The sequence below is a fragment of the Chiloscyllium plagiosum genome, unplaced genomic scaffold, assembly GCF_037043375.1.
Source record: "Chiloscyllium plagiosum isolate Xiang-an unplaced genomic scaffold, Cpla_swu_hap1 HiC_scaffold_45, whole genome shotgun sequence".
Taxonomy (NCBI): domain Eukaryota; kingdom Metazoa; phylum Chordata; class Chondrichthyes; order Orectolobiformes; family Hemiscylliidae; genus Chiloscyllium; species Chiloscyllium plagiosum.
Window position 1 is genome coordinate 14,808,583 of NW_028270183.1, and position 21,218 is coordinate 14,829,800.

Consider the following 21,218-nt stretch of genomic DNA (forward strand, 5'->3'; position numbering starts at 1 on the left):
GTCAGCAAACTTGGAACTTGATTCCCTCATCCAAATCATTGATAGCTAGAGACCTCGCTCTGATTCCTGCTGTACCCCACCAGTCAGTGCCTGTCACCCTGAAAATGACCCATTTATTCCTCTTCCCTGCCTGCGACCCAACTCTCAATCCAAACCAATATGTCACCACAAGTCCCACATGCTTTGATGTTTAACTTCTTATGTGGGATTTTTTTCAAATCTTTTTACTCCATTTTCTTTCTCATCTACTCATCTAATTTTCTTCAGAAAGTGTCTGATTCACTTCATCCTGCCTTGTTCCCTGACCCATGGAAAATGTGTGCCACGCACACACAGGAGTCTGTCGTGTATGCATTAGCCAAAAGAAAATGCCATCCAGCTTAATCGTAGTTTTCAGCTCTTGGCCCACATCCCAGCATATTACAACACATGCACATCCAAATTGTGGAGGAATGTTGTCAGGAGCATTGATAGGCAGATGTCAGTGCAGGTCAGTCTGTCCTCTAAATAATAGCACCAAAGCCCCCTCGGATGTCTGGCTTCAATGAGCATCACCAGAGATGGCAAGCGAATGAGTTGCCCATGTTGCTTATAGTACACAATCTTCTTAAGGGAAGAGAAGTTAGAAATATAGAAACAAGGATCAGGAATATGCCATTCGGCCCTTCGAGCCTGTTATGCACTTCATGGCTTATTCTTTATCTTAATGCCCTATTCTCACTTTCTCTCCATACCCCTTTGAGGCTTCTAAAATCACTTTCTGGAATATATTCCATGACCCAACCTTCTGTGGTAGAGAATGCCACAGATTCACCACCCTCAGAGTGAAGACATGTTTCCTGTTATCAGTCCTAGATGGCCTACTCTGTATCCGAAGACTAAATGATCCCAGGATCAAGACTCCGAACCTGTAGAAATATCCTCTCTACATTCGGTCCACCTAACCCTGTTAGAATTTTATACATTCCAATCAGATCCACTCCTATCCATCTAAACCCTGGAATACAGGCCCAGTAGGGAGATATAACCATGCATGCAGCGTTACCACGGCTTTGTATGACTGCAGCAAGACATTCCTACTTCTGAACTCAATACATTAATACATCTACAGGTGCCTTACAGGAGCATAATCAGCTGTTTAACATTGAGCCACATGAGGAGATGTTTGGAAAAGTAACCAAAAACTTTCAGAAAGCAGTAGATTTAAAGCAATGTCTGGAACGAGAGAGAGGGTGACAGGTTTAGGGAGTGACGTAGCTCATTTGAAAGTGGAGCCAAAATGAAATTCAAAACTGAAACTGAAGAGTTGTGAAATGTTGTACTTGCCACACGGTGTCTGTAAACTCTTACTGTGAGCAAAGAACTTCGAGACGACTCTTATAAACAATAATATTCGTTTATTGACCACAATTAATATTAGAACAATAAAGTATACTGTAAACTAACGATGAACACTACAAACTATCTTATACTTTAACTTACCTTTGTGTGATAGTATACCACCACACTAGAACTTGGCCAGGCTCCACATAGTGATGTCTTCTTCATCTTCCGACGGTCTTGCAGGTGTCTTCTCTTTCGGTGGCTATTCTCGAGTTTCCATCCTGAGTGGGGTTTAGTGGCCATTCTTATCCTTCCAAGTCTTTGCACTCTTTTGGGAGGGTCTTGAGGATCTGCCAGTAGATAGATCAGGTTCAGTTGCCCTGATCGATCAGCCTCAGCCAGATGTTAGGCGAAAATGAGTACTGCAGATGCTAGAGATCAGAGTCAAGATTAGAGTGATGCTGGAAAAGCACAGCAGGTCAGTCAGTATCCGAGGAACAGGAATATCGACGTTTCGGGCAAAAGCCCTTCATCAGGAATAACTTGATGCTCCCAATTGTTCTGAGGGCGACATTCCATTGTCCCATTCAAATCCACCTTCAGGTCTGTATTGTAGGTTCTGCAGTTGTCAAGTTTGTTTGCAAACCATCTATGGGTAGCTGCAGACTGTCTGGATTCTGTAGCGTGTTGATTGACACAAGCACTTTAGGCAGCATCTGAGGAGCAGGAGAGTCAGCGTTTCGAGCATAAGCCCTCCCTGATGAAGTCGGATGCTGCTTTTCCAGCGCCACACTTTTCCAGCTCTGATCTCCAGCATCTGCGATCCTCACTTTCTCACAGTCACTTCAGTCAAGACTGGCTTCCACTTCCTAGCATGCTTTAATTTATGGCCTTTACTTTATCCAAGTTCATCATAAATCAATTATTTTGGGCAGCCTGTCTGGCCACAGAAAGCTCAGAGGTCAAAAGTCAGAGAGCAGAGAACCCCCGAGGTTCCAGGTTGAGAAAATGTCTGTAGGTTAAGGCTATGGAGGGATTTTAACCAAAGGATGAAAATGTTTTACTTGAGGGGGTACTTCCCAAATGGCCAACAAAGGAACCTTCAAACAGAACTTTAACGTTGCTGAGCAGCAGTTAGTCTGTGCCCTGCTCCATACCTCTGACCCTTGCCCATTACCCTGTGCCCAGTAGGTAATGTTCCTGATGGCATCTCCATCACTTAACACTTGTTTTTGCAGGAAAAAAGGCATGATTTAAAAAGATGTCCCAAGATTGAAACTCTGTGTAAAGTCTACACTTCCAGGCTGGGAAGCCTAGGCCTGTGTACTGCACTGATCAGAGAGTAATGACCCCCGTTCCGTTCTGAGTTAACACAAAGGCTGGATTCCCCTGTGGTCACCATTTCCTCTCTGCCCTGCTGTTTACCTCATACTCAGTGTGCGAACTTATTTTTTTAAAGTTCCTCACAGATGATGTTAAATCATTGGATGACATAGCACAGAAAGAGCTTTCGGCCCATCATTCCCATACTGGCTCACTAGCAGAGCTACTCAAGTAATTCCAATTCTCTAGCAGGGCTCTTATGGCATTGTGATACTTCTAAGGCAGAAAATCAATGTTTGATATGGAGGTGTGTTATAACCTGTCCAAGCAAGTCAATTCAACATAATGCAATTATGTACCTCAGGTAAACACCACAAAGCTTGGCAGATTTAATTAGTTCTTTAACCTGACAGGTCAGGAATCCATGTTCTCCCATGAGATCTATAGTCCAGGCTAACATAAAGTAGAATCCCTACAATGTGAAAGCAGGCCATTCAGCCCATCAAGTCCACATTGACCATCCAAAGAGATATCCACGCCCCCATTTTCCATGGCCAGTCCAACTAACCTACACACCTTTGGACTGTGGGAGAAAGCTGGAGCACCCGGAGGAAACTCACGCAGACATGGGGAGAATGTGCAAACCCCACACAGACAGTCATCCCGTGGGTGGAATCGAAACCGGGTCCCTGGCGCTGTGAGACAACAGTGCTCACCACTGAGCCACCATCCTGCCCATTGATGTGCTGCGTTGGTCAGAGCACCATCTTCCAGGAGAAATATTAAACAAAAGTTAATTAAAAACTGAAAGTAGCAGAGATGTGCTGAAGGTGACACTGGTGCCAGGGATGCCAGTCTGTTCTGGGATATCCCAACAGTGACAAGTTGTTCTGGATTCAGCGAGTGATAGAATGGGGTTAGAATCAGACAAGTTAATGAGGCGAGTTTAGTGAGATGTGGATAGATTACTTTCTCAGCCTCAGCAAGAGAAATCCTCAGTGAAACTCAACGAAACTGACTCTTAACCCAAAAAACAATGGCTGTTTTAGCCCAGAGTTAACCGTTTGACTCTAATATAGCTCTTGTTCAGAATAAAAACCATTACTGGATTTGAAATGTTAACTCTTTCTGTCTCCACATATGCAGTCAGACCTACTAAGTTACTCCTACATGAGATATTTTACAAATCAGCCTGTTCAGAGATGTTACTATACACCACTTGAGCAGGTGAGACCAGGCCTCCTAGCTCAGAGATTGGGGCATTGCCACTGTACCAAAAGAGCCCCCTTTGCTTTTCTTAAACAGAGACCAGTCTGCTGGTTGCAATGAGGGCTATTAAACACCAGGCCCAACAATAACTTCAATTAAAAGTTGATGGCACGGGTGTAAGATGGACCGATATCTCTCATCTTCCACCAGTAACAAGACCAGTTTCAATAACCCCACCCTCAACAGCTTATCTCTACAGCAAATGCTTGACAGTTGTGAGTGTTGATCTCAGGAAAGAGCTATCTCTGAATATTGGTTAACGGGAATGGAATGCAGCCAGAAACGGCGGTTTTGGACGGCCGCTCTTACTAGGCCGGGATCTCGTCCTCAATGCCAAGTGCACTGGTGTTGAAGCCAGACAAAGACGGTTGTAAAGTAGGGAAATTCAACGCTTCAGAGACAAGAAACTCCGGTCTGGGCAGCAGCTTGGCAAGCTTCCATACACCCACACAGCTGATTGGCTGCTCTTGAAATTGTGGCGCTGATGTAGGTAATTTGAGGGTTAATGTCCCTGTGGGAAGCATTGTTACAAAGTGCCGAACAAAATGAGAATGTTTGTCCTTTTCCCAAACCCAGTGTGTGTACAGGTTGCGACATGCTGAGTTTGCTCCCACATACTTTCGGTGTTGTGTTTTGGTGACTTAGGAAATCTTTCACTGTATTTGTTTTGTAAAACCACACGTGACAATAAATTGCTATTCTATTCACTTGTGTAACAGTAAATGAGTGTGAGCAAAAAGACCAGGATTTTGACTCATTTCCCTTAATGAACTGAGTTGTGTTCAGTTTCTAATCAATCACAGTGTGAAGAGACCTTCATCCTGTATTGTACTCTCAGCAATACGTATCTGTCCTGGGAGTGTTTGATGGGCACAATACAGAAGGAGCTTTACTCTCAGTCTGACCCTGTGTTGTACCTATTCCTGGGAGAGTTTGATGAGGACAGCTTTGAGGGAACTTTATATTTGGTTTAAAAGAGCAGAGGGAGATTTAGTTTCAGGTTAAAAGAGTAAAAGAAGCTTCATTTTGTGTGTCACCCTGTGCTGTACTTGTCTTGTACGTATATGATGGGCATAATGTGGAGGAAACTTTATATCTAACCTGTGCTGTACCTGTCCTGAGAGTATTTGGTGAGCCCAGTGAAGAGAAGATTTTATTGTGTAGCCAACCTGTGCTGTACCTGTCTTGGATGTTTTTAATGGGAACTGTGTCAAGAGAGTTTTAATGTCAATTTAAAAGAATACATGGACATTTACTCTCTGTTTAAAAGTGTAAAGAGAACTATACTCTGTAAATAACTCCGTGCTGTCCTTGTCCTTGGAGTGTTTGATGCGGACAGCGTAGAGGGGGCTTTACCCTGTATCTAGCCCCATGCTGTCCCTGTCCTGGGAATGTTTGATGGGGGCAGTGTAGAGGGCGCTTTACCTTGTATCTAACCTCGTGCTGTCCCTGTCCTCGGAATGTTTGATGGGAACAGTGTACAGGGAGCTTTACTCTGTATCTAACCCCGTGATGTCTCTGTCCTGGGAGTGTTCGATGGAGACAGTGTAGAGGGAGCTTTATTCTGTATCTAACCCCGTGATGTCTCTGTCCTGGGAGTGTTTGATGGAGACAGTGTAGAGGGAGTTTTACTGTGTATCTAACCCATACTGTCCCTGTCCTGGGAATGTTTGATGGGGGACCATGTAGAGAGAGCCTTACTCTGTATCTAACCCGTACTGTCCCTGTCCTGGGAGTGTTTGATGGGGGACCGTGTAGAGAGAGCCTTACTCTATCTAACCCCATGCTGTCTCTGTCCTGGGAGTGTTTGATGGAGACAGTGTAGAGGGAGTTTTACTGTGTATCTAACCCATACTGTCCCTGTCCTGGGAGTGTTTGGTGGGGGAGAGTGTGGAGGGGGCTTTACCCTGTATCTAAGCCTGTGCTGTCCCTGGCCTGGGAGTGTTTGATGGGGGAGAGTGTGGAGGGGGCTTTACCCTGTATCTAAGCCTGTGCTGTCCCTGGCCTGGGAGTGTTTGATGGGGACAGTGTAGAGGGAGCTTTCATCTGTATCTAAGCCCTTGCTGACCCTGTCCTGGGATTATTTAATAGGGGAGAGTGTAGGGAGAGCTTTACTCTGTATCTAATCCCATACTGTCCCAGTCCTGGGAGTGTTTGATGGGGAGAGTGCAGAGAGACATGTACTTTCTGTTTAAAAGAGTAGAGGAATTTTACTTTGTATCTGAAGCCCTTTATATTGGCTTTGTAAATGCGACTGATGTTGATGCCAAGCATCAAGTGGCGATGAGCCAGGATCTAGTTCTGTCATTGCGGCCATCAGAAAATTCCTGCTGTTGGTCACAGGGTCTGAAGCTCAATTTGGACTCAACTCTGACTGACCCATCAAAGCATTCAGCCTGTCACTATTATTTCGACACCATCAGTACACAGTTAGTGTGGAGAACAGCCTTACTGACGTGATCGCCACACTAGAAAAATGATCATCTTCGGCCCAAGCTATGTCTTGTCTAGTCTCCACATCCATTCCTTGTCTTTTTCAGATTCAATTCAGATTCAATTCAACTTACTAAAATTTATTTGATGTCTTTTTCCACCTGCTAATGATCCTTGTGTATGTACCATGGATTCCTGTCCCACATAACTTATCATTTAGCTGTGATCTGTTGATGGGATGTAGAGCACTTGGGAAAAGGACCATGAGTGTAATTACCAACATTAACCAGTTGGGCTGAATGGCCTGTTCCTATTCTGTACATGCCATGTGAATGTTAACAGGATAATAGTGGCTGTAAGACTGGATTATAAAATGCAGAGACCCTGATTTCCAATCCTACATGAACTGGAATTTGGTAATTTGGTCCATTTGCAGTTTGATGTCAGGGATGGAGAAAGATTGTGAAAATCCAACTGAGGTCTTCAGGTGACAGCGCTTTCCTGCCACTTTCTTGTCATCCCTTAGTCTACGTCTTGTCCTTTCCCATGTGTTTCTCTCAATGTCCTGAGCTCCACTAAAGAAGAGAGGTAACTGTGACCTTGGCCCAGCTCCCCATGTACCACGTGCATTAAATACACCAGAATGGGACACTCAGAGGGTTAGATGTCCCACATTGTGGGAATTCAGACTGCCCTGAGAGAGTAAATGGAACCATCGGTTCTGTAGTATGGTTAAGCACCGCCTCAATTTTAAAATTCTTGTTCTTGTGCTCAAAGCCCTCCACTGCCTTGTCCTTCTCTGCCATCTGACTCAGGAACACTAGCCTCTGAAACACCTCCAATCCTGGCCTCCTGTCTGCATGTCCCCGTATTCACTTGCTTCACCGCTGGTGTCGGTACCTTCAGTAGACCAAGTCCTAAACTCTGCAATGTCCTCCCTATTCTCACCTCCTTATGGTGTACCTCATTGCCCAGGTATTTGGTGATCTGCAGTAATACCTCCATGTGAGAATGTGTCAGATTCTGTTTGATAATGCTCCTGTGGAACGCCTTGGATCATCTTCACAAAATCGTACAGTACAGAAGAGGCTCTTCAGCCCATTGAGTCGGCACTGACATGCTACACTCAACCTACACCAGTACACTTTGGCAGCACTTCGCCCATGGCCTTGAACATTATGCTCATCCAAGAACCTTCTTGCCTTAAGTACTCTCCCAGGCCGTGCATTCCCGACTCCCACCACCCTCTGAGTCAAAATATTGTTTGAATCCCCTCTAAACCTCCTGACCTTCATCTTAAAATTATGCCCCCTTGCTGTTCGCCCTTCAACAAAGATGCTTCCTATCCACCCTATCCATGCCCCTCATAATCTTGTATACCTTCCTCCTCCAACCTTCTCTGCTGTAAAGAAAACAGCCCCAGCTTACCCCGTCACCATCCCGAAACGTTAACTCTGATTTCTTGCCACAGATGCTGGCAGACCTGCTGAGTTTTTCCAGCAATTTCTGTTTTGGTTTCTGAGCTTATCCAGCCTCTCTTCATAACTAGACCATCCCAGGCAACACCCTGGTAAATCTTCTCTGCAGTAACTATTAACTTTAATTAATTTTATTAACTTAATGATGCTACAAAACAGTACTATATAAATGCATGTTGTTGTTTTATTGTTTCTGCTTGTGTTAAAATGTCCTGAGCTACCTGTTAAATGAGCTGGTTATAATGGATGTTTTCAGGTCACTCATACGCAGGACTAAGTTCTGAATCAAACTGCAGGCCTAGAACTGTCTGATTATGTCACATCAACACAAGTGACACCTCTCAGATAGGAACGAACATCCCCATTCACTTGAAAAGAGATCACCAGCTGTATTATCATGTACGTTTTGGGTGGTGTAGAAACAGAGAGAATGTCTCCTGTCAGAGGGAAGGTCATTGCTAAAGGCCACCCATATAAGGTAGTCCCTTTAAAATCCACCAGGAAACTTGGAAGAAATTCTTCTTTATCCAAAGAGTTGTGAGAAGGTGGAACTTGCCCTGACAGAGTGAACACAAGGTGAATATTATAGGTGCATTTATGGGAAACACATGGGGAAGAAGGACAGGGAAGGCTGTGCTGTTAAATGAGGAAAAAGTTAGGAAGAGGCCTGGCTTGAGCTTAATCACCATCATAGAATAGATGGGTTGAATGGCCTGTTGCTGCACTGTATACTCCATGTGAAGCCTCCCCATTTGGATTAGCTGCTGAGCCCTGTGTCACTGAGCAGCAAGCTCCCAGTACACCCTGCCCCACATGGGGAGATTAGAGTGGTGCTGGAAAAGCACAGCAGGTCAGGCAGCATCCAAGGAGCAGGAAAATTGATGTTTCGGGCAAAAGCCCTTATCAGGAATGAAGGGCTTATTCCTAGTCTCATTCCTGATGAAGGACTCCTGCCCGAAATGTCGATTTTCCTGCTTCTCAGATGCTGCCTGACCTGCTGTCCTTTTCCAGCACCACTCTAATCTTGACTGCATCCGCAGTCCTCACTTTCACCACACAGGGAGATGTCAATTGGTAGTTGGCACTGAGGGTCACATGTATCAATGACAACAACTGAAAATGAGGATTGATGGAAAGAAAACGTGCATTTCTATATCAGCTTTTGCAACCCTGGATGCTTTACATTAATTAAGTATTTTTGAAGTGTAGGAAAGCTGGTAGCTAGTTTGCACACAGCAAGATCCCACTAATAGCAATAATGACAATGACCAGATAGTTTGATATTGGCGCTGTCAGCCAAGGCTCAGATATTGGCCAGGCCACAGAGCAGAATTCCCTTCCTCTTCCCCACAGCAGGATCTTTTATGTCCAGAGAGGGCCTTAGTTTAACGTTCCATCCCAAGGATGGATCTGACAGCACAGTGCCCCCTCAGTATCGCACTGGGAGTCACAGGACAGACTATGTCTCTAGTGTAGTTCTCAAACTCAAAACAGTCTTACTGCTGAGCTCCTGTTAAGAAATGGACCCTGTGTTCTGACTTACCTGTTTCCTGTAACATTCTGATTTCTTTATATTCTTGAACGCAGGCTCCCGTGTGACAACCTAATCTCCTAGCAACCGAAGAAGATCAGAAGTCAAGATGGCGGAGGTGCTCCAAATGAAAACAAGCTTCCCTGGTAAGTATAATGCATCACTGGCACCCCTTAAAGTCACCACTCATAACCAACTTGACATAAATCTGAGTTTGTTCAGTCTAGTGTAAGGGACAGCTCTAATTTAACCTATCAACTATGAACCCAAGGCCATTCTACCCAGAGAATGGGATTAACGTTGTCTCCACACCATGTCTGTAACCATAAATTCATGTAATCCTTTGGATGTTTTCCTGTAAGTTACAGTCAAGCCTAACTCTGTTAGTGAGTGATTCAGTTAAGATCAGACCCTATAGGTGATCATACAAAATGTCTTCAAAATATTTTCACAATAAAAAAAGTAACACACATAACACAAATTATTCAGTGTCTTTTTCTTTAAATTGACTGCATCAGATGTCTTTCCATAATTTACAGCACAAAGTCACTATCATTTCAATAGACAATAGGCAGCAGGTGCAGGAGTAGGCCATTCGGCCCTTTGAGCCAGCACCACCATTCATTATAATAACGGCTGATTATCCACAATCAGTACCCTGTTCCTATCTTATCCCCATAACCCTTGATTCCACTATCTTTAAGAGCTCTATCCCTCTCTTTCTTGAAAGTATCCAGAGACGTGGCCTCCACTGCCTTCTGAGGCAGAGCATTCCATATATCCACCACTCTCTGGGTGAAGAACTTTCTCCTCATACTCTGTTCTAAATGGCCTACCCCTTATTTTTAAACTGTGTCCTCTGGTTCTGGACTCACCCATCGGCAGAAACATGCTTCCTGCCTCCAGAGTGTCCAATCCTTTAATTTGGATTATGAATGGTCCGTAAGGTTCGGAATGCATGCATTTTGCATGTTTGTCCAGGTTAAATGGTATTGCATTGAATGGAGCAGATTTATTCCACATTAAGTGAAGCTGATCTAGCTCTCTGGCTCCATAACTAAGAACTGACCATGATGTTGAGTCCCATGGTCCACAAGGCCCCATACTCATTCCCTGGTGGTAATTGAACAGTGATCTCAGCAGCCTTAGGCTATGAACAGCCTGTGTCCTCAGTCCTACTCACTACCAGTGAGCCCCACAGTGTGTGGACATTGGTTCAGGATGGGATTAGGCTGTAATCCTCTCTGGCCAGTGCTAGTTCTCTATTAAGAGATAATAGCTGAGTCTTCAAGGATGGAAAAGTGATTGCCACATCTAGCATGTTGTATCCATTAGCACCTTTCAGAACGTTATGGGTAAAAATATCATAGAATCCTACAGAGTGAAGCCTTCGGGGCTAGCAGCACCAAGGTCCCAGGTTCAGTTCCACCCTTGGGTGACTGTCTGTGTGGAATTTGCACGTTCTCCCCAGATAGTTTCCTCCCACAGTCCAAAGATGTGCAGGTTAGGTGGATTGGCTGTGCTACATTACCTATATTGTCCAGGTGGATTAGCCATGGGGTATGCAGGGTTATGAGGATGGGTTTGGGTGGGATGCTCTTTGGAGTGTTAGTGTGGACTTGATGGGCTGAATGGCCTGCTTCCACACTGAAGGCATTCTATGATTTGGCATATCATGTTTGCTACTGGCACTTTAGAAAAATGATCCAATTGGTCCTATTTCCTTGCTATTACCCAAGGCTCCCCAGATCCCCTTTCAGAGTTTCAACTGGATCAGCTTCCCCCATCTTTCAGGTATGGAATTCCACATCTCAGCTCCTTGCTGTATATAATACATCCTCCTCCTCCTCTCTCCTGCTTCTTCTGCCAATGACCCCTTTCTTTGATCATCCTACCAGTTTCTCCTCACTTACTTTATTGAAATCCCTTTAGAACCAGAGAATTGTTACAACACTGAAGGAGTTTGTGTGAGCCATCATATCTGCACAAACTCCCTGAATGAACACTGTGTCATTCTTTTTCTGATAATATGCACATTGTTTTTATTTAAATAGTCAATAATGATAAAATAATCGTGAACTCTTCTGTTAAATCTTCTCTTAAACTCTGCTGTAAGGAAATCAACCCCAGCTCTCTTGCAGTTCCACCTACTTGAAAATTTTTAAACTGGGTTTAACCTTCTCTCTACTCTTTCCAAGCACTTAGTATCATAGAATGGTTACTCCAAAGACAGTGGCCTTTTCCATTGCGTCTGTGCTCACTCTTTGGAAGAGCTACTTAGCAAGTAAGTTTGCTTTCTATCTCACAGCCCTGCAAATCTTTTCTCTTGAGAAAACAATCCAATTCCTTGTTGCAAACCGTGATTGAATCTGCTTCCAGTCCCCTATCAGGCCGTGTATTCCATTTCCGAACCTCTCACTGCCTGGAAAGGTTTCTCCTCAAGTTGCACTTACTTCTTTTACCAATCAGTGTCTGCTTGTTTTTGAGATTCTGCCACCGGGAACAATTTCTCCCCATTTTCTCTATCCTCACCCCTCATGAGATTGAACATCTCTAACAAATCTCCTCTTCTCTGAGGAAACAAGATTGACAGGCCCAGCTTCTCCGATTGAAGCCTCTCACCTTAGAATCACTCTCATAAATGTTTCTGCACCCAACACATTCCAATACATCCACATTTCCAATGTGTTCTCATTCTGCATAAAGTCTGGTGCCCAGAATTGAATGCAATGCTCCAATTGTGACTTGGGCAGTGATTTGTAAAGGTTCACCATAACCTAGGAGCAAATTATTTCAGAGGTTGGAATCTGTACTGAAAAGAACAAATGCTGGAGATCACAGCAGGTCAGACAACGTCCATGGAGAGAGAGCAAGCTAATGTTTTGAGTCGAGATGGTTCTTCATCAGAGCACCATAACCTTCTTGCTCATGTATTCTGTGCATCTATTTATAAAGCCTTGACATCATTCTTAAAATGTACTGGCCAGAATTGGACTCAGTTGCTTCAATGCGTTTCATTCGTAAGCTGGGCAGACAGGTTGAGGGCCAACTTGTAAATCCATCCAGTACACACCAGTGACAGGCGGTAAGAGTGGGAGAAATTCCTGGTCAGCCACATAATGGAAAGAATATTGAAACCTCTAGCATCACTATCCATAGTTCCAGACGCAAACATGTGTGTAAAAGAGCATGTAGCCACATGGAGCAACATGGACTCCCTCAGTGAACTGTATCACAGCACCACCACAATGTGGGTTTCATTGCAACCTTATTTGCCCCAATATTCTTGCTTGGTGGCCTTTCTTGGAAATGTTTGACCCCTTCCCATCTGTTCGTAGGTGTGTTTCTGTGTTCCAATCAAACCCACTCTTCATTTTGAAACCAGCATTGCATTAGGAAGTAATGTGCTTCTCCCTCTTATTGAAAGTCAACTTCTCCTGCTGCTTAATACTGCCTTATTTCACAATCCTGGTGGAATCGCATCTGGAAGGGCCTCTCTATGTATTCTTGCAGTGCTGAGTATGGTATACAGTGCACGTGAAGGAGACAATATTTAGGAGAAATCATTCCTGCGCCAAATCATGCACTGCCATCAATTTCCCATTTACTGTCAACTCCGGGATTGGCCTAAGGATGTAAATCTCCACAGGTCTTTGCTCTCAGTGGGTGGTCCTCCAACCCCCTGGATGCTAGCACCAGTCCCGTGACCGTCTGTCAACAGGATGAGTTGTTCTGTTTGGTTGGTGCAAACACTCGTGAACTCAGTTCATGGCTGAGAGGGAGAGTGGAATTTGGACAGTCAGATTCAGGCGTCTGCATTGTATCTCCCAGCAAGAGTGGTATCTGAAAGGCAAGGGGAATTGTTGGACTCCTGCATCCAGAGACATGCCAATGTAAGGTACACATTCAAAATGTCTGTCGCTGCATCGGAAATAACATAGTAGGCAAGGTGTCAGCCTGTGCAGCCAAAAGGTTTTACTGTTTGGATCAGTCCCAGTTACACTAAAACACCTTTAATCCTGAGAGTGAAAATGTTCAGTGCTTCAGAGAAGCAGGGAGAATGTTTCTCACTGAATACTTACTGATACAGGAAAGAGTTTAAATTAATAATCTGCTAAATTCCTGCAACTGCATAGAAATTTCTGATCGGTAAATAAAGAGTTAGCGGGTGCCTCTAATTTTTAACATAACAGTATTCATACAGTCTCTGTCTCTCTCTCTCTCTCTGCGTCTCTGTCTCTTTATACTTTCTTCTGAACATGTAGGAGGGCACATTGTCATGAGGAGTTCTTTCAGCTGACAATACAGTGCCTATCAGAGATGGGTAGAAATCACTGTGGAAGGACAGGAGGCCATTTGGCCCTTCGTGTCAATGATGACACGTGAATTCCCACTTTCAGCCTGACTCTTACAGTGACCCATAGGGAGGAGGGCGTTAATTGAGACTGCACCTACCTCAAAGTTCCTTCAGACTCGAAGCATGAGGAAATTGTGGCACTAAAGCAAAAACAGAGACGGCAGATGCTGACAATCTACAGTTGAAAATGCCAGAGGTACTCTGGCAGTATCTGTGGACGGAGGGACAGAATATATATTCCAGCCTTTAATCACATATTAGAAATGTAATCAAACTTGAGCAAGTGACTGGGGACAGTGTGTGGGGGGAACAGTGTCTGGGGGTGACAGTGTGTGGGGGTGACAGTGTGTGTGGGGGTGACAGAGTGTGTGGGGGGACAGAGTGTGTGGGGTGGGACAGAGTGTGTGGGGCGAACAGAGTGTGTGGGGCGAACAGAGTGTGTGGGGTGGGACAGAGTGTGGGGTGGGGACAGAGTGTGGGGTGGGGACAGAGTGTGGGGGTGACAAAGTGTGGGGGTGACAAAGTGTGGGGGGGACAGAGTGTGGGGGGGACAGAGTGTGGGGTGACAGAGTGTGGGGTGACAGAGTGTGGGGTGGGGACAGAGTGTGGGGGAACAGAGTGTGTGTGGGGGGACAGAGTGTGTGGAGGGGCAGAGTGTGGGGAGACAGAGTGTGGGGGTGAAGAGTATGGGGGGACAGTGTGTGGGGATGACAGAGTGTGGGGGGGACAGAGTGTGGGGAGGGGACAGAGTATGGGGGAGACAGAGTGTGGGGGTGACTGTGGGGGGGGACAGTGTGTGGGGATGACAGAGGGTGGGGGGGACAGAGTGTGGGGGGGACAGAGTGTGGGGAGGGGACAGAGTATGGGGGAGACAGAGTGTGGGGGTGACTGTGGGGGGGGGACAGTGTGTGGGGATGACAGAGGGTGGGGGGGACAGAGTGTGGGGGGGAAACAGAGTGTAGGGGTGACAGAGTGTGGGGGTACAGAGTGAGTGGGGGGACAGAGTGTATGGGGTTGGACAGAGTGTGGGGGGGGGACAGAGTGTGGGGGGACAGAGTGTGGGGGGGGACTGTGTGTGGGGTGACAGAGTGTGGGGGAGGACAGAGTATGGGGAGACAGAGCGTGGGGATGACAGAGTGTGGGGGGGGAGGAGAGTGTGGGGGGACAGAGTGAGGGGGTGACAGAGTGTGGGGGGTTGACAGAATATGGGGGGACAGAGTGTGGGGTGGGGGCAGAGTGTTGAGGAACAGAGTGTGTGGGGGTGACAGAGTGTGTGGGGGTGACAGAGTGTGGGGGGGACAGAGTGTGGGGGTGCCAGAGGGTCGGGGTGACAGAGTGTGGCGGGGTGACAGAGTGTGTGGGGGGGAACAGAGTGTGGGGGGGGGGTGTGGGGGGGAGCAGAGTGTGGGGGGGAGCAGAGTGTGGGGGGGACAGAGTGTGGGGGGTGGGACAGAGTGTGGGGGGGGACAGAGTGTGGGGGGACAGAATGTGGGGGTGACAGGGTGGGGGGAACAGAGTGTAAGGGTGACAGAGTGTGGGGGGACAGAGTGTGTGGGGTGGGACAGAATGTGGGGGGTGACAGAATGTGGGGGGTGACAGTGTGTGGGGGGAACAGTGTGTGGGGGGGACAGAGTGTGGGGGGGACAGAGTGTGGGGGGGACAGAGTGTGGGGGTGAGCAGAGTGTGGGGGGACAGAGTGTGGAGGGTTGACAGTGTGAGGAGACAGAGTGGGGGGCAGTGTGGGGGGACAGAGTGTGTGGGGGGACAGATTGTGTGGGGGTGACAGTGTGGAGGTGACAGAGTATGGGGGTGACAGAGTGTGTGGGGGTGACAGAGTGTGTGGGGGGACAGATTGTGTGGGGGTGACAGTGTGGGGGTGACAGAGTATGGGGGTGACAGAGTGTGGGGGGGGACAGAGTGTGGGGGGGGGACAGAGTGTGGGGAGGGGACAGAGTGTGGGGGAGACAGAGTGTGGGGGAGACAGAGTGGGGGGTGACAGAGTGTGGGGGGTGACAGAGTGTGGGGGTGAGCAGAGTGTGGGAGTGAGCAGAGTGTGGGGGGACAGAGTGTGGGGGGTTGACAGAGTGTGGGGGTACAGAGTGTGTGGGGGTGAGAGTGTGTGGGGGGACAGAGTGTCTGAGGACAGAGTGTGTAGGGCGACAGAGTGTGGGGGGCGACAGAGTGTGGGGGGCGACAGAGTGTGGGGGGCGAACAAAGTGTGGGGAGACAGTGTGTGGGGTGACAGAGTGTGTGGGGTGACAGAGTTTGTGGGGTGGGACAACTTGTGGGGTGGGACAGAGTGTGGGAAGACAGAGTGTGTGGGGAGACAGAGTGTGTGGGGAGACAGAGTGTGTGGGGTGGGACAGAGTTGTGGGGTGGCACAGAGTTGTGGGGTGGGACAGAGTTGTGGGGGGGGAAAGTGTGTGGGGGTGACAGAGTGTAGGGGGGGACAGAGTGTGTGGGGGGGACAGAGTGTGTGGGGTAACAGAGTGTCTGAGGACAGAGTGTGTAGGGGGACAGAGTGTGGGGGGCGACAGAGTGTGGGGGGCGACAGAGTGTGGGGGGCGAACAAAGTGTGGGGAGACACAGTGTGTGGGGTGACAGAGTGTGTGGGGTGGGACAACTTGTGGGGTGGGACAGAGTGTGGGAAGACAGAGTGTGTGGGGAGACAGAGTGTGTGGGGTGGGACAGAGTTGTGGGGTGGCACAGAGTTGTGGGGTGGGACAGAGTTGTGGGGGGGGAAAGTGTGTGGGGGTGACAGAGTGTAGGGGGGGACAGAGTGTGGGGGTGACAGAGTGTGTGGGGTGGGACAGAGTGTGTGGGGTGGGACAGATGTGGGGGGGGACAGAGTGTGGGGGTGACAGAGTGTAGGGGGAGCAGAATGTGGGGGTGACAGAGTGTGGGGAGTACAGACTGTGGAAGGGGACAGAGTGTGGGGTGACAGAGTGTGGGGTGACAGTGTGGGGGTGACAGAGTGTGGGGGTGACAGAATGTGGGGGGAGGACAGAGTGTGGGGAGGGGACAGAGTGTGGGGGGTTGACAGAGTGTGGGGGGTTGACAGAGTGTGGGGTGGGGACAGAGTGTGGGTGAACAGAATATTTGTGGGGGACAAAGTGTGGAGAAAGAGTGTGGGGGGACAGAGTGTGGGGTGGGCAGAGTGTGGGGGTGACCGAGTGTGGGGGTGACCGAGTGTGTGTGGGGGGGGGAACAGAGTGTGGGGGGGACAGAGTGTGGGGGGGACAGAGTGTGGGGGGATGACAGAGTGTGGGGGGCGACAGGGCGTGGGGGGACAGGGTGTGGGGGTCAGGGTGTGGGGATGACAAAGTGTGGGGTGACAGAGTGTGTGGGGGGTGACAGAGTGTGGGGGGTGACAGAGTGGGAGGTGACAGAGTGTGTGCGGGGGTACAGAGTGTGGGGGTGACAGAGTGTGTGGGGGGGACAGTGGGCGGAGGTGACAGAGTGTGTGCGGGGGTACAGAGTGTGAGGTGTGACAGAGTGTGTGTGGGGGTGGGGGTGACAGAGTGTTTGGGGGGGTACAGAGTGTGTGGGGGGGACAGAGTGTGGGGAGTGACAGAGTGTGGGGAGTGACAGAGTGTGGGGGGATGACAGAGTGTGGGGGGCGACAGGGCGTGGGGGGACAGGGTGTGGGGGTCAGGGTGTGGGGATGACAAAGTGTGGGGTGACAGAGTGTGTGGGGGGTGACAGAGTGTGGGAGGTGACAGAGTGGGAGGTGACAGAGTGTGTGCGGGGGTACAGAGTGTGGGGGTGACAGAGTGTGTGCGGGGGTACAGAGTGTGAGGTGTGACAGAGTGTGTGTGGGGGTTGGGGTGACAGAGTGTTTGGGGGGGTACAGAGTGTGTGGGGAGTGACAGAGTGTGGGGAGTGACAGAGTGTGGGGAGTGACAGAGTGTGGGGGGTGACAGAATGTGGGGGTGACACTGTGTGTGTGTGGGGGGGGGGGGGGGGCAGAGTGTAGGGGGACAAAGTGTGGTGACCGAGTGTGGGGGGTGACAGAGTGTGTGGGGGGGGACAGAGTGTGTTGGAGTGGACAGAGTGTCGGGGTAACAGAGTGTGTGGGGGGGACAGAGTGTGGGGGGTGACAAAGTGTGGGGTGGCAGAGTGTGTGGGGGGTGACAGAGTGTGGGGGGATCAGAGTGTGGGAGGGGAGCAGATTGTGGGGGGATCAGAGTGTGGGAGGGGAGCAGATTGTGGGGGGTACAGAGTGTGGGAGAGGAGCAGATTGTGGGGGCTACAGAGTGTGGGAGGGGAGCAGAGTGTGGGGGGTGGGACAGAGTGTGGGGGGGGACAGAGTGTGGAGGGTTGACAGAGTGTGGGGGTACAGAGTGTGGGAAAAGAGTTTGTGGGGGGGGACAGGGTGTGTGGGGGACAGGGTGTGTGGGGGGACAGAATGTGGGGGGTGACAGAGTGTGGGGAGACAGAGTGGGGGGGCAGTGTGTGGGGGGACAGAGTGTGTGGGGGGACAGAGTGTGTGGGGGGACAGATTGTGTGGGGGGTACAGAGTGTGGGGGTGACAGTGTGGGGGTGACAGAGTGTAGGGGTGACAGAGTGTGGCGGGGACAGAGTGTGTGGGGGGACAGAGTGTGGGGAGGGGACAGAGTGTGGGGGAGACAGAGTGTGGGGGTGACAGTGTGTGGGGGTGACAGTGTGTGGGGGGGACAGAGTGTGGGGGGACAGAGTGTGGGGGGGTTGTCAGAGTGTGGGGGTACAGAATGTGGGGACAGAGTGTGGGGGAACAGAATGTGTGGGGTACAGAGTGTGTGGGGGGGGACAGAGTGTGTGGGGGGGGACAGAGTGTGTGGGGGGGACAGAGTGTGTGGGGGGGACAGAGTGTGTGGGGGGACAAAGTGTGGGGCGCGACAGAGTGTGGTGGGGTAACAGGGTGTGGGGGGGGGAACAAAGTGTGGGGAGACATAGTGTGTGTGGTGACAGAGTGTGTGGGGTGGGACAGAGTTGTGGGGTGGGACAGAGTGTGGGGGTGACAGAGTGTAGGGGGGACAGAGTGTGGGGGTGACAGAGTGTGTGGGGTGACAGAGTGTGTGGGGTGGGACAGAGTGTGTGGGGTGGGACAGAATGTGGGGGGGACAGAGTGTGTGGGGTGGGACAGAGTGTGTGGGGTGGGACAGAGTGTGGGGGGGGACAGAATGTGGGGTGACAGTGTGGGGGTGACAGAGTGTGGGGGTGACAGAATGTGGGGGGAGGACAGAGTGTGGGGAGCGACAGAGTGTGGGGAGGGGACAGAGTGTGGGTGTGACAGTGTGTCGGGGGTTGACAGAGTGAGGGGGGTTGACAGAGTGTGGGGGGTTGACAGAGTGAGGGGGTACAGAGTGTGGGGTGGGGACAGAGTGTGGGTGAACAGAATGTGTGTGGGGGACAGAGTGTGGAGAAAGAGTGTGGGGGTGACAGAGTGTGTGGGGGGACCGAGTGTGGGGGTGACCGAGTGTGGGGGTGACCGAGTGTGGGGGTGACCGAGTGTGGGGGTGACCGAGTGTGTGTGGGGGGGGAACAGAGTGTGGGGGGAACAGAGTGTGGGGGGATGACAGAGTGTGGGGGCGACAGGGCGGGGGGGGACAGGGTGTGGGGGTCAGGGTGTGGGAGTGACAAAGTGTGGGGTGACAGAGTGTGTGGAGGGTGACAGAGTGTGTGGGGGGTGACAGAGTGTGGGGGGGGGTGACAGAGTGGGGGGGAGGTGACAGAGTGTGTGCGGGGGTACAGAGTGTGTGGGGGTGACAGAGTGTGTGGGGGGGACAGAGTGTGGGTGGTTACAGAGTGTGGGGGGGATCAGAGTGTGGGGGGGATCAGAGTGTGGGAGGAGAGCAGAGTGTGGGAGGAGAGCAGAGTGTGGGAGGGTACAGAGTGTGGGAGGAGAGCAGAGTGTGGGAGGAGAGCAGAGTGTGGGGGGACAGAGTGTGGGAGGAGAGCAGAGTGTGGGGGGTACAGAGTGTGGGAGGAGAGCAGAGTGTGGGAGGAGAGCAGAGTGTGGGGGGACAGAGTGTGGGAGGAGAGCAGAGTGTGGGGGGTACAGAGTGTGGGGGGGTGACAGAGTGGGGGGGAGGTGACAGAGTGTGTGCGAGGGTACAGAGAGTGGGGTGTGACAGAGTGTGTGGGGGGGACAGAGTGTGGGGGGGGGTGACAGAGTGGGGGGGAGGTGACAGAGTGTGTGTGGGGGTACAGCGAGTGGGGTGTGACAGAGTGTGTGGGGGGGACAGAGTGTGGGGGGGTGACAGTGGGGGGAGGTGACAGAGTGTGTGCGAGGGTACAGAGAGTGGGGTGTGACAGAGTGTGTGTGGGGGTGGGGGTGACAGAGTGTGTGGGGGGGACAGAGTGTGCGGGGGGAACAGAGTGTGGGGGCTTGACAGAGTGTGGGGGCTTGACAGAGTGTGGGAGGGGAGCAGAGTGTGGGCGGGTACAGAGTGTGGGCGGGTACAGAGTGTGGGGGGGTACAGAGTGTGGGAGGGGAGCAGAGTGTGGGAAGTACAGAGTGTGGGGTGACAGAGTGTGGGGGCGTGACATAGTGTGGGGGCGTGACATAGTGTGGGGGCTTGACAGAGTGTGGGAGGGGAGCAGAGTGTGGGCGGGTACAGAGTGTGGGCGGGTACAGATTGTGGGAGGGGAGCAGAGTGTGGAGGGGTACAGAGTGTGGGGAGGTATAGAGGGTGGGGGGTACAGAGTGTGGAGTGACAGAGTGTGGGGGGATACAGAGTGTGGGTGGTTACAGAGTGTAGGGTGACAGAGTGTGGGGGGGACAGAGTGTGGGAGGGGAGCAGATTGTGGGGGGTACAGAGTGTGGGAGGGGAGCAGATTGTGGGGGCTACAGAGTGTGGGAGGGGAGCAGAGTGTGGGGGGGTACAGAGTGTGGGAGGAGAGCAGAGTGTGGGAGGAGAGCAGAGTGTGTGGGTACAGAGTGTGTGGGTACAGAGTGTGGGGGGACAGAGTGTGGGGGGGACAGAGTGCGGGGGGACAGAGTGCGGGGGGACAGAGTGCGGGGGTGACAGTGTGTGGGGGGGACAGATTGTGGGGATGACAGAGTGTGGGGGTGACAGAGTGTGGGGGTGAGCAGAGTGTGGGGGGACAGAGTGTGGGGGGTTGACAGAGTGTGGGGAGACAGAGTGGGGGGGCAGTGTGTGTGGTGACAGAGTGTGTGGGGTGAGCAGAGTGTGGGGGGACAGAGTGTGGAGGGTTGACAGAGTGTGGGGGTACAGAGTGTGGGAAAAGAGTTTGTGGGGGGGACAGGGTGTGTGGGGGACAGGGTGTGTGGGGGACAGGGTGTGTGGGGGGACAGAGTGTGGGGGGTGACAGAGTGTGGGGAGACAGAGTGGGGGGGCAGTGTGTGGGGTGACAGAGTGTGTGGGGGGACAGAGTGTGTGGGGGGACAGATTGTGTGGGGGGTGACAGAGTGTGGGGGTGACAGTGTGGGGGTGACAGTATGGGGGTGACAGAGTGTAGGGGTGACAGAGTGTGGCGGGGACAGAGTGAGTGGGAGGAC

General features: G+C 50.6%; 1 protein-coding gene across 11 annotated transcripts in view; it reads left to right on the forward strand.

Moving 5' to 3' along the window:
- The window catches only part of kank2 (KN motif and ankyrin repeat domains 2), a 173,802-nt gene that overhangs the window by 108,002 nt on the left and 44,582 nt on the right, over nucleotides 1–21,218 (forward strand). For 10 of the 11 annotated variants that reach the window (XM_043694832.2, XM_087983392.1, XM_087983393.1 and 7 more), the window contains one exon: nucleotides 9,414–9,503. In XM_043694832.2, coding sequence (XP_043550767.2) covers nucleotides 9,467–9,503 — 37 coding nt within the window. In that variant the 5' untranslated portion in view covers nucleotides 9,414–9,466. Of the gene's footprint in view, nucleotides 1–4,256; nucleotides 4,402–9,413; nucleotides 9,504–21,218 lie in introns of those variants that run through there. The other variant, XM_043694825.2, reaches the window with a different exon arrangement.